At 35.6% G+C, this 15,047-nt stretch overlaps 3 protein-coding genes across 3 annotated transcripts; 2 read left to right on the top strand and 1 right to left on the bottom strand.

The window, feature by feature from the left end:
- The first annotated feature begins 408 nt into the window (after positions 1–408).
- LOC106434344 (CDPK-related kinase 5) lies at positions 409–3,662 on the top strand. Its single transcript, XM_013875187.3, has 11 exons — positions 409–1,355; positions 1,453–1,583; positions 1,651–1,692; positions 1,771–1,879; positions 1,961–2,039; positions 2,124–2,420; positions 2,489–2,601; positions 2,681–2,788; positions 2,865–2,927; positions 3,008–3,175; positions 3,257–3,662. Exons 1-11 carry the CDS (start codon positions 846–848, stop codon positions 3,392–3,394), a joined length of 1,758 nt encoding a protein of 585 aa, XP_013730641.1. The 5' UTR covers positions 409–845; the 3' UTR covers positions 3,395–3,662.
- A 229-nt stretch (positions 3,663–3,891) lies between these two features.
- LOC106434333 (glutamic acid-rich protein) lies at positions 3,892–5,273 on the top strand. Its single transcript, XM_013875172.3, has 2 exons — positions 3,892–4,965; positions 5,032–5,273. Exons 1-2 carry the CDS (start codon positions 4,820–4,822, stop codon positions 5,186–5,188), a joined length of 303 nt encoding a protein of 100 aa, XP_013730626.1. The 5' UTR covers positions 3,892–4,819; the 3' UTR covers positions 5,189–5,273.
- Positions 5,274–6,075: 802 nt separating this feature from the next.
- Positions 6,076–9,231, bottom strand: LOC106434331 (3-oxoacyl-[acyl-carrier-protein] reductase FabG). Its single transcript, XM_048745963.1, has 5 exons — positions 8,790–9,231; positions 7,633–7,904; positions 7,000–7,093; positions 6,793–6,904; positions 6,076–6,459 (listed from the first exon to the last, which is right to left on the bottom strand). Exons 1-5 carry the CDS (start codon positions 8,929–8,931, stop codon positions 6,255–6,257), a joined length of 825 nt encoding a protein of 274 aa, XP_048601920.1. The 5' UTR covers positions 8,932–9,231; the 3' UTR covers positions 6,076–6,254.
- Positions 9,232–15,047: the final 5,816 nt, after the last annotated feature.

Raw genomic sequence — 15,047 nt, 5'->3', positions numbered from 1 at the left:
CTCAGTAATCCAAAAAACTACTTAAGCTATCCCGAAAATCGTTAAATTCATAATATGCAATTACAAATGTTAAATTGATTAAACGGCCTCACCAAAAAGGCTATCCGGATAGAAAATCTTGTGCACATCCAAGAGTTGGGACTTGGCAGAGGATTTTAAATGCATCTCTCTGTACGTATAGATAATATCACAATATTCTGTCAATGTCCATTGAACTGGCCAATGCAAATCCCCTTCCAAAATAACTTATATTCAAATAAAACTATAGTATTGAATGAAGTTAGTTAGACTTTATTTTCTTGATTGGGACAATACAAATTGTTTTTATTTTTTTTTATTTTTTTTTATTTTTTTTTGACAATACCAAAATTTTATAAATTCATTATTACAAATCGCTCAAAATATTATACATCCCCGTAAAACTATTTACACTGTTTAAAATGGATAATTTTCACCAATTCTCCTATTTTCTAGTACTAATTTGGTATTTGTCTATTTCATTACACGTATTTATTTTGTAATGAGTGTGTACAGTACTGATATGAAGTTAATTAAAATTAGTAGAGTGGTTCAATGTAAATAAAATAAAAGCGAAGTTTGTAGTAGTTTATGTGTTTAGTCTAACTTATTCTCTTGGATCCAAATATCTCGGCATCGACAAAGGAGATCCTTCCAAAGAAAGAAGACGAAACCATCCAGCCCCCTAATATAAATAAATAAAAAAACCGAGAAACAGAGTTTTAAGAAACACACAGCACAAAGCTCAGTTTCTCGTTTTCAAGATTTCAAATTTCGAAATGTTACTCTTGAGATTTTGATCTGTGTTGAGACTTGAGAGATTCGTGATGGGCCTCTGTCATTCGAAACCTCCAAGCTCCGATCGAGTTCCGGCGCAGAATAGTCCTCTTCCAGCGTCAGAATCCGTAAAGCCTAACGGCGACAATGACGGAGATCACTCTGCAGCCAACAATGAGGGGAAGAAATCTCCGTTCTTCCCCTTCTTCAGCCCGAGCCCAGCTCACTCCTTCTTCTCCAAGAAGACTCCGGCGACCAGCGGAAACTCCACGCCGAAGCGATTCTTCAAACGGCCCTTTCCCCCTCCGTCTCCGGCCAAACACATCAGAGCCGTTCTCGCGAGACGCCACGGCTCCGTGAAGACCATCCCGGAAGGCGGCGGCGGCGAATCCGAGGTGGGTTTGGATAAAAGCTTCGGGTTCTCGAAGGGCTTCTCGAGTAAGTACGAGATGGGTGAGGAAGTGGGTCGTGGTCATTTCGGGTACACTTGCGCTGCTAAGTTTAAGAAAGGCGATGCCAAAGGACAGCAAGTCGCTGTTAAGGTTATTCCCAAAGCAAAGGTTTGTTCTTTTTTATTTATTTATTTATTTATTTATTACAGAGATCTGATGATGTTCTCTGTTTGGTATTTGATTGTTTGGGATTTTGTTTGTGTAGATGACTACGGCTATTGCTATTGAAGATGTGAGGAGGGAAGTGAAGATATTGAGAGCTTTGTCTGGTCATAACAACCTTCCTCATTTCTATGATGCCTATGAGGATCATGACAATGTCTATATTGTGATGGAGTAAGCTCTGACTTGATTCCAAAATCAACACTGGAGTGTCTTTTAACAAGTGGTTTGTTGGTTTTAGGCTATGTGAAGGAGGAGAGCTTTTGGATAGAATACTCTCTAGGTAAATGGATGATGGTACACTTGAGAAGTAAGATTGGGATCATTTTGTATTGAACTTGGGGGTGTGGTTTATGTGCAGGGGTGGGAAGTACACAGAGGAGGATGCAAAGACTGTTATGATTCAGATATTGAATGTGGTTGCCTTTTGTCATCTCCAAGGTGTTGTCCACCGTGATCTCAAACCCGAGGTGATTGATTAAAATGCTCTTTACTTCCTTCCACTTATACTTTTCATCTTCATTGAAGTTTACTTAAACTGTTTGGATCAGAACTTCCTTTATACCTCAAAAGAAGACACCTCTCAACTCAAGGCAATAGATTTTGGCTTGTCAGATTACGTGAGACCAGGTGAAAAAAAGTTGTCTTCTACTTAGCCTCCACAATCCAGACGACCAACATTTGTTTATATACTTATGACAATTCCATTTGCAGATGAGAGGCTCAACGACATTGTTGGGAGTGCTTACTACGTAGCACCTGAGGTTCTACATAGATCTTACAGCACAGAAGCTGATATTTGGAGTGTTGGTGTGATTGTCTATATTCTGTTATGTGGAAGCCGACCGTTTTGGGCTAGGACAGAGTCAGGAATCTTCCGTGCTGTTCTAAAAGCAGATCCCACTTTCGACGACACTCCTTGGCCTTTGTTATCTTCAGAGGCAAGAGATTTTGTGAAGCGGTTGCTAAACAAAGACCCTCGTAGAAGATTAACAGCTGCTCAGGCCTTGAGTAAGTAACTTGCAAAAGTGGCTTGATTGTGAGAAGCTTGTGTAATCATCATTTTACATTTGTTTCAGGTCATCCATGGATAAAGGACTTAAATGACGCCAAGGTTCCATTGGATATTCTTGTTTTCAAACTCATGAGAGCTTATTTAAGATCATCGTCTCTCCGTAAAGCTGCATTAAGGGTGAGTTTCTGTTTGTTAACTTAAATGGTTGCTTCTCTTTTTTCTTTTTTGTGCTTACCATTCACCATCTTTCTTGCAGGCTTTGTCAAAAACACTTACGGTTGATGAACTGTTTTATCTGAGGGAGCAGTTTGCTTTGCTAGAACCTAGCAAGAACGGAACAATAAGTCTAGAAAACATCAAATCTGTAAGCTTTATCTATCTTCCATCTGTGTTTTTAGTTTATTATCATGACTCTGGCTCAAACTCTCCCTCCTTGTTAGGCTCTGATGAAAATGGCAACAGACGCAATGAAGGATTCACGTATACCTGAATTCTTAGCACAAGTAAGATGATCCTTTAACTGAACAACTTTAACGTTTGAAATCACACGATTATTGAACTGCATCTTTTGGACTGTCTGCAGCTGAGTGCTCTTCAATATAGAAGAATGGACTTTGAAGAGTTTTGTGCAGCGGCATTGAGTGTTCATCAGCTAGAAGCTCTTGATAGATGGGAACAACACGCTCGTTGTGCTTATGAGCTTTTCGAGAAGGAAGGAAACAGACCCATCATGATAGATGAACTCGCTTCGGTCCGTTCCTTTTATTACAAAAATGTAGAAGTAGAGCTTTGAAAATGTTCTTATTAACTCATCGGTTGAACTTGTTTTCAGGAACTTGGTCTTGGTCCTTCTGTACCGGTCCATGCAGTGCTTCACGACTGGCTTAGACATACCGATGGAAAGCTTAGTTTTCTGGGGTTTGTGAAATTGTTACATGGTGTGTCTAACCGCACTATCAAAGCTCATTAGATGGCTGTTCTAGAAAGTTCCGCAATATGTATGAGATCTGTCTTAGATCTCTTCTCTCCCAAGAGCTTTAGACCAAATTGGGTTTTAATATGGCTTTGTCTTTTGTGATGAAAGCTGAGAAGAAACGAAGAGAATGTAGCTAAAAAGAGGTGTGTGTGTTAGTTTATAGAAGATGGGGATAGTTTCTAAATTTGGTAACTTATGATGATTGTTGATGTTTCTGACCTGACTTCTAGATTTGGATCTTGATACGAATCTTATTCTCCTATTGTTTTTCTCTTTTTTTTTTTTAAAAAAAAGAAGAAAACTGGTCTTAACTCTGTCTTGAAAAGCATCCAAACTAGTTTAGTTTCTCCGGTCTACCAAAATTAGGGATCTAAATAATTTAGTAAGGATTTTAACAAAATATAAATTTATATAAATTTAATGATCTTTGTTTTAGTAAATTATTTTTTTGAGTCATAAGCTAATGTTTCATTTGTCTATGACCAACTACCAAATGAACTACCTATAAAAATAGTCCAATTAGTAAAATATCTCCTGTTAGTTGCTACCGATGATGAACATATACAAAAAGTTAATTGGAATTTGCATTCCCGACAAAACTAATCTGCATAGAATTGCATGTTTTGGAATTGCTCCATTTGAACCAAACTGAAGAAGCCTATATGTCTTCTCCAGAGAGAAGCTTTGACACTTAATACCTCCAAAGCTCCAACCATCCAATTTTTAAGAGTCTTTCGATAGATCCCACAAGAGTTTGGAACTTGAATAGTAGTCAAATAAACATGAAGATTATAGGCCGGTTCTGATTTTGGAGAGGGAAGAGTCTAGTCCTCAATTCCACTTGTGCATAAATTTACATAGAAACAGTAAATCAAGTAAAATGATACAACTTTTGGTGATAAATATCACATAACTGTTAAAAAAAATTATTTTTAGTATACATGAAATTTTAGAGGTTATAGATCATTTAGTAAAAGTTCTAATTTTTTTTTTCACAATTTGGATCTAAATTCTTAAATTTTTTGAGGTTATAAATCAATGTTTCACTTGCCTAGATCTAAGACCCAGTCATATTTACTTATAAGGCATATTAATAGTTTAAGTTTATGTAACAAATTTGTAATCTCATTTTAATATAAAGGAAATGACGTTGAAATCTGTTATTTACTTAAAATAAATATCCATATCTTGTTATTTGCTGTACATTAACATTAAATAAAAATTATATAGAGAGAAAATAACGATGAGGGTGTTTTTTGTTTACAGAAACAGAATTCATTTAAAAAAGGATCCAACTGTAATTACGACAGACAAGCGGATCCAGTTGAAGAGTCTTTGTCGGGGCTCCGACAGTCTTTAAAGTTTTACTAAAAATATCCCCAAAAAAATTCAAAAGCCGTTTGCTTTTTTGAAAGTTCCATGGCGGATGAGAAGGAGATCATCGATATTTGTAGCTCCGATGAGGAAGACGAAGAAAACGATATAAATGGCGAGACCAGTGAAGAAGACGAGGGAGAAGAAGATGATGATGATGATGAAGAAGAAGATGATGATCGGAGCTTGAGGTATTAATTTGTATATTTCCGATGTAATCGTAGTTTTTTGATAGATTCTGGATTAATTTGAAACAGTGGAGATGATAGCGAATGGAGTGAAGATGACTCCACGGATTCAAATTCAGACTTCGATGATGACGAAGATGAAGATGACGACGAAGATGATGAGGAAGATGATGAAGACTCTCTTGTAGATAAAGTCACTCGCCTGCTCAAGGGTTTATCTATTTAGGGTTTATGAATCTTGATTGCTATCAGTGTCTCGTTGAACTTGTATGGACTTATTATTAAATATTATAAATGTAACGATTGATTAATGAGTTCGTTTCTTTAGATTACTCATATAATAACTCTCAAGTCTTAGTTTTTTGTGAGTTTTGTAGCATAATCTTGAATTTGAAGTAATCAAAGCGTCTACGATTAGATTAGATAAGCTGAACAAAACCAGTTTGTATTGAAAGTAATTTTTGAGCATTGCAGCCATTTAACTTTGCTCTAGCTATGTTGTTCTTTCTTATCTATGTTGTTTGTTGCATTGTCCTAAGAGAAATTGTTTGCATCTATGCCTGCGGTCAGGGGTAGCCTTGGGTTAAATGCCACCAAGTAGGTGGTTGATTGGCCTTAGCTAGGCTTCATCAGAGAGTTGTCACTTCTTTAGTGTACTATTTGTGTGGCCTCCTTCAGGCAATACAAAGAACACAGTGTTAGCTCAATTCATGTGTAGTCAAAGAACTCTCTGTGTCTTGTTAATCAAAACTTATTATTACTCTTTTTTTGTATATCTCTATATTCATAATCTTTTGATGATTGTCATTCAACGTTTTACTCTTTTGTGAAACAAATGGACCCCGAGAAGTTCTTGGACGTGACAATACTTAAAGGACGATACTTTAAAGGGTGTCCATATTTTGATTTGTAATCAATCAGATTTTGTCCATTCACATGACATGTCGGATCCGTTCTTGTGTCCTAAATTTAAACACGGAGTCATTTGTACCCTTTTGAACTTAAACGCCACAACTGAAGATCAAACCTTACCCGACAAGACCAAAAATCATCCCTAAAGTCATGCAAACTAAAAATCCAAAAGTTATGAGATTGATAGATCATTCACACCAATCACAAACCAACCCCTTTTATAACATACTTAATGGACATTCCAAATGCAAGAATATACATATCAAATGATCACACATACTTACCATACCATACGACCAAAATAACATCGGAAAAAATCAGAAACCCGAAGAATCAAATCATATATATATTTTTAAACGAATCAAATCATATTTTAACTACTAGAACCTTGTGTTTGATGGTCGGATATCGAGTTCTTGAGTCCAAGCTCTCCGATCTTGAACGTGAAGGCTCCAGTATGTTTGAGCCAATACATCAGGATCCATTCCCATCACTCCGGAGCTTTCGCCTTCTCCTTCTCCATCTTCGCTTCTAAAGTTGTATGATTGCTCTGCGACCATTCCTCTCTGTGGGATGTTTGTTTCTCTGAAAGTACATTTTCCGGAATTTTATCTTATCCGATGCTATTTGTTTCTTAGATCTTCAAATGCTTAATGTGCCAATTAAAACTTTTGTCTGGTAAAGTCCGATAGTGAAAAGGTTCTTTATATATTAGCGATTCTTAGAATCTTTTGGGTTCGGATCAGAACAATGCCGTTTATGGGTAGGAAAAGTTTAAAACACCTTTCTATACAGATTTTGTGGTTCTAATTTCGTCTTCTATTATTTTCCCTACTTTTGTAGATAATTTGTATTATATATATATATATATATATATATGTATGTATTGTGTAATTAATGACCATATAACTTAAGTACCTTGGAGGTCCAACCACACCGTCGATGATAACATGAGCCACATGAATTCCAAAAGCTTGATATTCTCTTGCTAAGCATTGAGAAAGTGCCCTCAACGCAAATTTCCCACAGCCTATTCCATTTTCAAATATTTCTTTAGTTATTAATATCCATTATTAAAAGCATATTTTCGTTTTAAAGATATTAAAATATTCAAAAGAGAATTACATAGCTCGGAGAAACCAGCAACGCCATTCAATGACGCCGAGCAACCGGTGAAGAGTATAGTTCCTTTCCCTTTCTCCATCATCCCGGGAATAACCTTTTAAATAAAATCAAATGAATTTAAAGCCGTACAACAATACAAATTATCAAGCTACGAATAAAAAACAGTAGAAATTATCTTTACGTCAGATTCTCTTGTTTTTTTTAGTCAACCTTTACAAAAAAATCGAATTGTCGAAATCACTCAATATTACTTATACCCTACAGACTAAAAGCTAAATCACAGAAAATAATAATATTTTATAATAAATTTTACACAACTAGTACCTCAACAAATGATTAAATGTCGTATCAAAAAGTTTGAAATGTGGAAATCACTCACTCCTGGCTAAAGATTACCCACATAAAATAAAAGCAATATTATACACACCTAGTATACATCATAAATTCATAGTTACGACATAAATGATCTTATTCGTTTTAAACAAAATATTGCAAGTCTATTACTCCAATAATAATAACAAGTTTTTTTCCATAAGTGGATAAGTTATAGGCCGAGACACATTATCATAACAAAATCGCCATAAAATACAGAAAATTAGCAATTTAAAGTATTTAATTTAGACAAAGGTATACCTGTTGGGCGCAAAGGAATGCAGCGAAGACAGAGACAGAAAGAGAAGTATGAAAAGATTGGAAAGGAATGTGGGTGAATGAAGTGGGATGGTGACTTGTGTAAGAAGAAGACGAGTGATAAGCATTGTACACCAAAACCTCAACAAACCCTAACGACAACACTCCTTCGAAAGCTTCTCTTACGCTTCTTGGATCAGCACAATCAATTCTTATAGCAAACACTTGCGCTTTCTCTTCTCTCGCTATCTCTTCAGCCACTCGAGATAACCTGCCTGCACAATTCAGCCGACCATATATATCACGAGAATTGGTTGAAGTATTATATTTCTATTTAGCACCGCTCTGTGATTAATATAAGTACATGGGTGTGACTGGTAAAAAGCTGGAGTAAGAATATGAGAGAAGGTATTAAGTGGAATGAAAGAGGTAAGACTTAAATGGACATTTAACATTTACACCAAAAAAGACTTAAATGGACAAAAAAATCTTAACATTAAATAGAAATTAATTAAGTAAATAATTTTTCATTACTGAACAGGATGAAGAATAAAACTCCAACTGTTTCAAGTATTTTTGTCGAATATTCTGAAATTATTTCAATTTAATTAGACAAGTTTTCAGTCAACTTGTTCTAAAGAGCTTAGTTCAGCTAGCATGTTGCAGAAACGGTTAAAGCTTCTTTGCTATGTGTTATTTAATGTATAAGAAGAAAACTTTAGTCTGCTATATGTCGTAGTTACCAATCAATGTAACTCAGAATAAAACTTACACAGTCAATTTTGTTTAATTTTTTTAATATTTGTTAAAAATATAGACTGGTTGCCAACCAATTAAGCCTACAGAAATGTAATGATGTAAAACTCGAAGTCTTGTTAAGCAAATCTGACTTCTTTTCTAACAAAATTTACATTCAAAATATATATTAGAAAACACCTTTGACTTAATTATATCTAATAAGAAAAAAAAATCTAAAATAACTCCTTTTAAAAAGAAAAACTGCCGCAATTTTGGAATATAATAAACAGAGAAGGAAAATTTCGTGGGCGCATTAGAAAAAGGCACATACATATACATTGAATCTCTGCTAGTTTATGTGTGTGCGTATCTGTATGTATGAGTAGAGAGAAATCGATACAAACGAGTAAGAGGACTCAAACCTAGATCGCGGGCGAGAATGGCGACGGTGTAGCCTTCATGTGCGAACTTTCGAGCGACTGAACGGCCTAGCTTTGGACCTACGCCGACCACCGCCGCTATGCCTTTGCTGCCGGAGCTCGAACTTCCTACGTTTCTCATCATCAGTCCTTTATGATATGATCACTTTCCTTTCCTCACCTTCTCTCTTTGTAGTTTACTTTTCTCTCAGTTGTGGATAAAAATATAATTCTTATACTTGTTTACGCAGGCTTCCCCCTTAACCTAGGCCAATCTCTTGGCTCTCTTACTTTCTCTATTTAATAAGACTGGGTTGACTGTTATGAGAGAAAGAATTATTCTTGTGGACTAGATAAAATTTGGTGGCTGTATATATAAGCCTTTCTTTTTCATTTTTATCATAAAGTTTCCATCTACTTCAATAAAATAATAATAAATCGAGATTTGCCAAGATCTAAAATTTATATCTAGATAGGTATATATACTTTTATTAATATACGTATATATATCTTTACTTATTTAATAGGCTGCATATAAATATATGTGTTTCTAGGTGAAACATGGTCTCTCGTGTATATTGTAGTTCTTAGACAAAGACACATGTCATGCCGGTCCTCGGATTTTGGGAGTCCATGACAATATTTTATGTAAAATTTTGTTTTTATTAGTTTAGGAGTTTAAAAATTATTTTTTGAAGGCTTATGTCTATGTAATTCTTTTCAAGAATTTTGGAGACCTGTTGCAAGTGTTTCACATAACATTGCTAGGGCCGGCCCTGGTCATGTGGTAGAATTTTTGGCGATTGGTTGTTACACTCGAAAGATGTTTCGAAAAGACTAAGGTAGGAGGTGGAATTTGTAAATTAAGGGTTAAATTGAGTTCACTAAATAAAATGTGAGAATCCAATGTTCTCCATATAAATATGTGTGTTCTAGGTAAAACATGGCCTTCAATGTATATTGTGGTTCTTAGACAAAGAGACCTGTCATGTGGAAGAAGTTGTGGCAATTGGTTCTTGTTAGACTCAAAAGATGTTTCGAAAAGACTAAGGAGGTTTTGAAAATTAAGTGGTTGAGGACTCATCTATTGGCCAAGACTATGGATCAAGTTTTACTGTACGTATTCTGAAAATTCATCTGCATTCGTTTATGTGATCGTTATAAACATATCTTGGACTAATTTGAGCATATGATTAACTGGATTATAAAATACGAAATATAGACAAATTCTCTGTGATTTACTAACCGATGTTAAAACTTGATTTAGTTTTATCATAGTATTGTGATATATTAAGTTATCACATAATCACATAGTATATATGTTTTTTTATATACTCTATTGGGTGATCCGGTCAGCCTCACGAAGAACACACTTAGTGTTACATAGTGGATTGATTATCACATTGTCTGATCTTAGTTTGGAATGTCTTCCGACTAATGCCAGAAGTGGACAGATCGTCTGTTACAGCCTATCATGGTAACCATTTGGACCGGAATCTAATCAACAAAGTATTGATAATTTATTTTACAAGAAAAATCGAATCAATAACTGATGTGGGTACACACAAGCTCCAAGCGAACATATATATGCATATGTTATATATGCTTTTTAAAACTATTTTTTATATATAATTTATTATTTCAATAAAATGATAATGATTTATTTAATAGTTTGAAGCCAGTTGCTTTTCCTTTACGGAGAATATTATTATTTCTCTTTTGATTTTGTATATAAAATTTGGCTTTTATTTTTGTCTTGCAAGTTGGAGATTTGTTGCCCCCTATCCTCTTCTGTCTACAGCTCATCAGCATATCAAGTGTTTTTGCCTCTATCATTAGCTCGGGTAGTCCCTAGTAACCCTGTCTCTTTCCTTATGACATACAAAATTACAAGTATAACATATGCATGTATCTTTCCTTATTTCACCGAAGTTTCTAGATAGACATATACTTTTAGATTAGTCATATACAATATGTACGTATTTTGAACACTACAAGAAAACAGCAAGGATACTGAGGGAAAAAATCGTCGGAATTTCTTCTTTCCTCGGAAATCCCTCGGAATTTTCCGACGAAATTCCGAGGAAACAAATTTCCGAGAAAACTACGAGGATCACTTGTTTGTCGGAAATCTCCTCGGAATATACCGAGGGAGAACTTCGTCGGGATATTTCCTCGGAAGTTCATCGATCGATGCGTTTTTGGACATATATCCATCGATCGATCGGAATATACCGAAGGACATGTTCCTCGGTATATACCGAGGGACATGTCCCTCAGAATATTCCGAAGAACATGTCCCTCGGTATATTCCGAGGAACGGGTTCCGAAGAACATGTCCCTCGGTATATGGTCCCTCGGTATATTCTGAGGAAAGGTGTCCCTCGGTATATTCTGAACGTTTTTTTATAAACAGATCGATCGATGGATTTATGTCCAAAAACGCATCGATCGATCGAGTAAAAAATATAATTAATTTCCTCGGAATGTAAAAAATATTATTTTTTTTTTAAAAATAAAAATTTTGAAATTTAAATTCGAAAATATAAAATTAAAATTAAAATTGAAATCATATTAATTAATATTCAAAGTTTCACAAATAAAAATAAAACATTCCGAGTTTTTGGAAAAAAAAAAAACTACGGGTCTGGCACGTCCGGGAACACCTCGTTCGGGTACATACTCTGCATCATCTCCATCATTTGCTGGTTCAGCCTCCTCTGTGCCTGATAGCCCGCCTGTTGAGCCGCCATCTGGGTCTCCAACAAAGATATGCGATCATCCTTGTCCTTCTGAGCCGTAAGTACTTCTGGATCAACAAAGGGCGGTGGTGCAGAAGAAGGAGGAACCGACCGGGTGCGACGACCCAAACCGACCAAACGTCCCTTCTTCTTTGGAACCGACTGAATAGAAAATAGCCAAATTTACAAATTTAAACCAAGAAATAAATGAATTGAACTTAAAAAAAAAGAACTTACGGATTCAACGATTTCGTTGATTCGAAACTGGGACAAGTTGGTCGAAGCCGTCGAAGCGTCATCCTCGGTTTGAAGCTGAGACACTTTGTCTACCACCTGAGTTTGGACCAGGTCGACCACGTCCCTCACAAGACCGTCATCAATCTGGCCGGTCTTCTTGTTGGTATACGCCCTCCTCATTAGGGCGAGATCATCAACCGGCTCGCCATCATTTTCTTCCGCCTTGAAAAAAAACATAAATTAAAGAAACATTAGAAATTAGAAGAAATGCACAATAAATTAAAATTCTGAAACTCAAATAATTGAAGAAAAAGCGGTTGAACTTACCATGCGATCTCCCAGAGTGGCAATAGATTGAGCACCCAAGTTATGCTTGTAGATGCCCTTCCCTTTACGGTCGCTCCTGCGGTTGGTGGAGTTGGTGGAAGAAGTTTCTTTCGTCTCTTCCTTATCCCAATGCGCACACAACTCCTTCCAGACCGTGTCGTTCATCGACTTTGGGACCTTTTAATAAAAAAAAAAGAAAATAGTTTAATAAATTAAAAAATAGTTTAATAAATTAAAAAATTGTTTAATAAATTAAATCGAACCTTATTGATTTCCCACTTCTTCTTCCACTCGTGGATCTGCTTCCCATAGTTGTCCATAACTTTATGGACGAAGTGGTGATAGATAAAGAGCGTCTCATCGGAATTCCAGTTGAACTCTTGCTGAAAAAAAAACACAATTAGTAGAAAATTTATATTAAAGATTAAAAATATAAGTAAAAAATTAGAATACTTACCGCAAACTGACGAAACCACAGAACCTGCTTGTCGGTAGGGAAGTGAGTGAAAGTCGGATGTCCCCTGTCGAGGGCCGAGTACATCATACGGTTGATCCATGCGCTGATCCCGTTCCCGGATCGGTTGAACCTAATAAAAAGAACAAACGGTTAATAATGAATCCAAATTTAAAGAAAAAAAAATGTTTAATTACCATGTTTGACCCCGTCCATGTGGATACGGAGTGAGATACGGAAGATGGTCACGACCGGGCTGTTGAACCAACTCCGCAACACTCATCACTCCCGGAGGACCCGGAGGAACAGGAGCAGATGCAGCAGCGGGAGCGAGAGGAGCAGGAGCGGGTGCAGCAGAGGGAGATGTATGGTTGGAGCTGTGGGGCAAAGGAGAATCCTGAAAATGGCTGGAATCCCGAGACTGGCTCCCCGTACCACCACGACCACGACGCTGTCGAGGCCGGGTCTGATCATCATGAGACCTGTAAATTAAAAAAATATATTTAATAAATACAGAAATATATAAATTAATTTTTTTTTAAAAAAAAATCCCAAATAATTTAATCACAAAAAAAGATTTATAGATATTAAAAATATTTAATAAATATATAAAAATAGTTCTAATAAACAAAAAATAGTTTTAATAAATAAAAAATAGTTCTAATAAAGAAAAAATAGTTTTAATAAATAAAAATAGTAATAAAAAATAGTTTTAATAATATATATAATATATATATATATATATATATATATATATTAAAAATATTTTAAATCCCAAATAATAGTTTTTAATCACAAAAAAAGTTTTATAGATATTAAAAATGTTTTGTAAAATCCAAAAATTCGAATTTATATACAAAAAAGATTTTGTAAAATCCAAAAAATCGAATTTATATAGAAAAATCGTTTTGTAAAATACAAAAATCGATTTTATATACAAAAATCGATTTTATAAATACAAAAAAAAATTAAAAAAATTCTAAATCAATTCAACAAAACAAATTATTCAACCAAATCACAATTCTAAACCTATTATACAACCAAATCACAATCCTAACCAATCACCCTAACAAAAATCTATCAAAACTACACAAAAACCTAACAAATAGAAACTAAGAGAGTGGGATAGGGTCCTTACATGATTTGTGTAAGAGAAGGGAGAGATCGCCGGAGATATCGTCGGATTTCAGGGGGAAATCGCCGGAGAGAAGAGAGGAGTCGCGCAGAGGAAGAAGAGAGAAATGGGGAAGAAGAAGGGGCTCGTGGTTATAAAACCTAGGGTCCGACGGACATTATCCGTCGGAATTCCGTCGGAATTCTAATTTCAATTTTCGCGAAATATTTGCCCGGTAAAATGAAAATATTCCGAGGAAATTCCGACGGATATATTCCGAGGAAATATCGAGGAACTAGTGTTTGGGGTTTCAAAACATCAATTTTTTCGCCGTATTTCATTTCTTATACAATTGTAATGCATACCATTGAGGATTCTTTGTATAGATGAGCATAAACCATGAAATAACAAATTTCAAAACCAATTGAAAGTATTCCCTTTACCGTTCATTAAAAGGTATAAGTGTTTCTCTTATGTTGTGGGATTTCGTTCATACAATCGGAAAAGTGTTAATTATACGGTAAGGAACAAATTTTTGACTTCATAATGAACGTAAGACACTTAATAAGGGTTATATAGGTGTTATTCAAACCGCAAAACGTTGTTTTCGGTTTAAAAACCCTATTTTCTCGGAATTTCCTCGGATTATTCCGAGGGAATTCCGAGGAAACCCTCTTCTTCCTCGGAATTCCGTCGGAATATTCCGAGGAAATTCCGAGGAACTAGTGTTTGGGGTTTCAATACGTCAATTTTTTTTTTATAAACGGATCGATCGATGTATATATATCCAAAAACGCATCGATCGATCACTAAGATGGACCAAAGCGTAACAATGTGATCGATCGATTAGATTATCCCATCGATTGATCGAGAATCTCAACGTTCCTCGGAATGTCCTCGGAAAATCTCGTACGTTTTTTTATAAACGGATCGATCGATGTATATATATCCAAAAACGCATCGATCGATCACTAAGATGGACCAAAAGCGTAACAATGTGATCGATCGATTAGATTATCCCATCGATCGATCGAGAATCTCAACCGTTCCTCGGAATGTCCTCGGAAAATCTCGTACGTTTTTTTATAAACGGATCGATCGATGTATATATATCCAAAAACGCATCGATCGATCACTAAGATGGACCAAAGCGTAACAATGTGATCGATCAATTAGATTATCCCATCGATCGATCCGTATTTGTACAAAAACGCATCGATCGATGCGTGTGCGGGAAACATAATTATAAGGCAAAACCCGAACTTTTTGGATCAAAACCTTAGAACTCTCATCCCCTCCGATTTCCCCTATAATTCGACCCCCCCTTTTTCTCTCTCTATAATCATCCGATTTGAACAATTTTGGGCTCTATTCCCCTTGATTTTTCG

The sequence above is a fragment of the Brassica napus genome, chromosome C1, assembly GCF_020379485.1.
Source record: "Brassica napus cultivar Da-Ae chromosome C1, Da-Ae, whole genome shotgun sequence".
In the NCBI taxonomy this organism is placed as follows: Eukaryota; Viridiplantae; Streptophyta; class Magnoliopsida; order Brassicales; family Brassicaceae; genus Brassica; species Brassica napus.
Note: the sequence above shows the minus strand (reverse complement) of the source record. Positions and strands in the feature narration are given on the sequence as shown.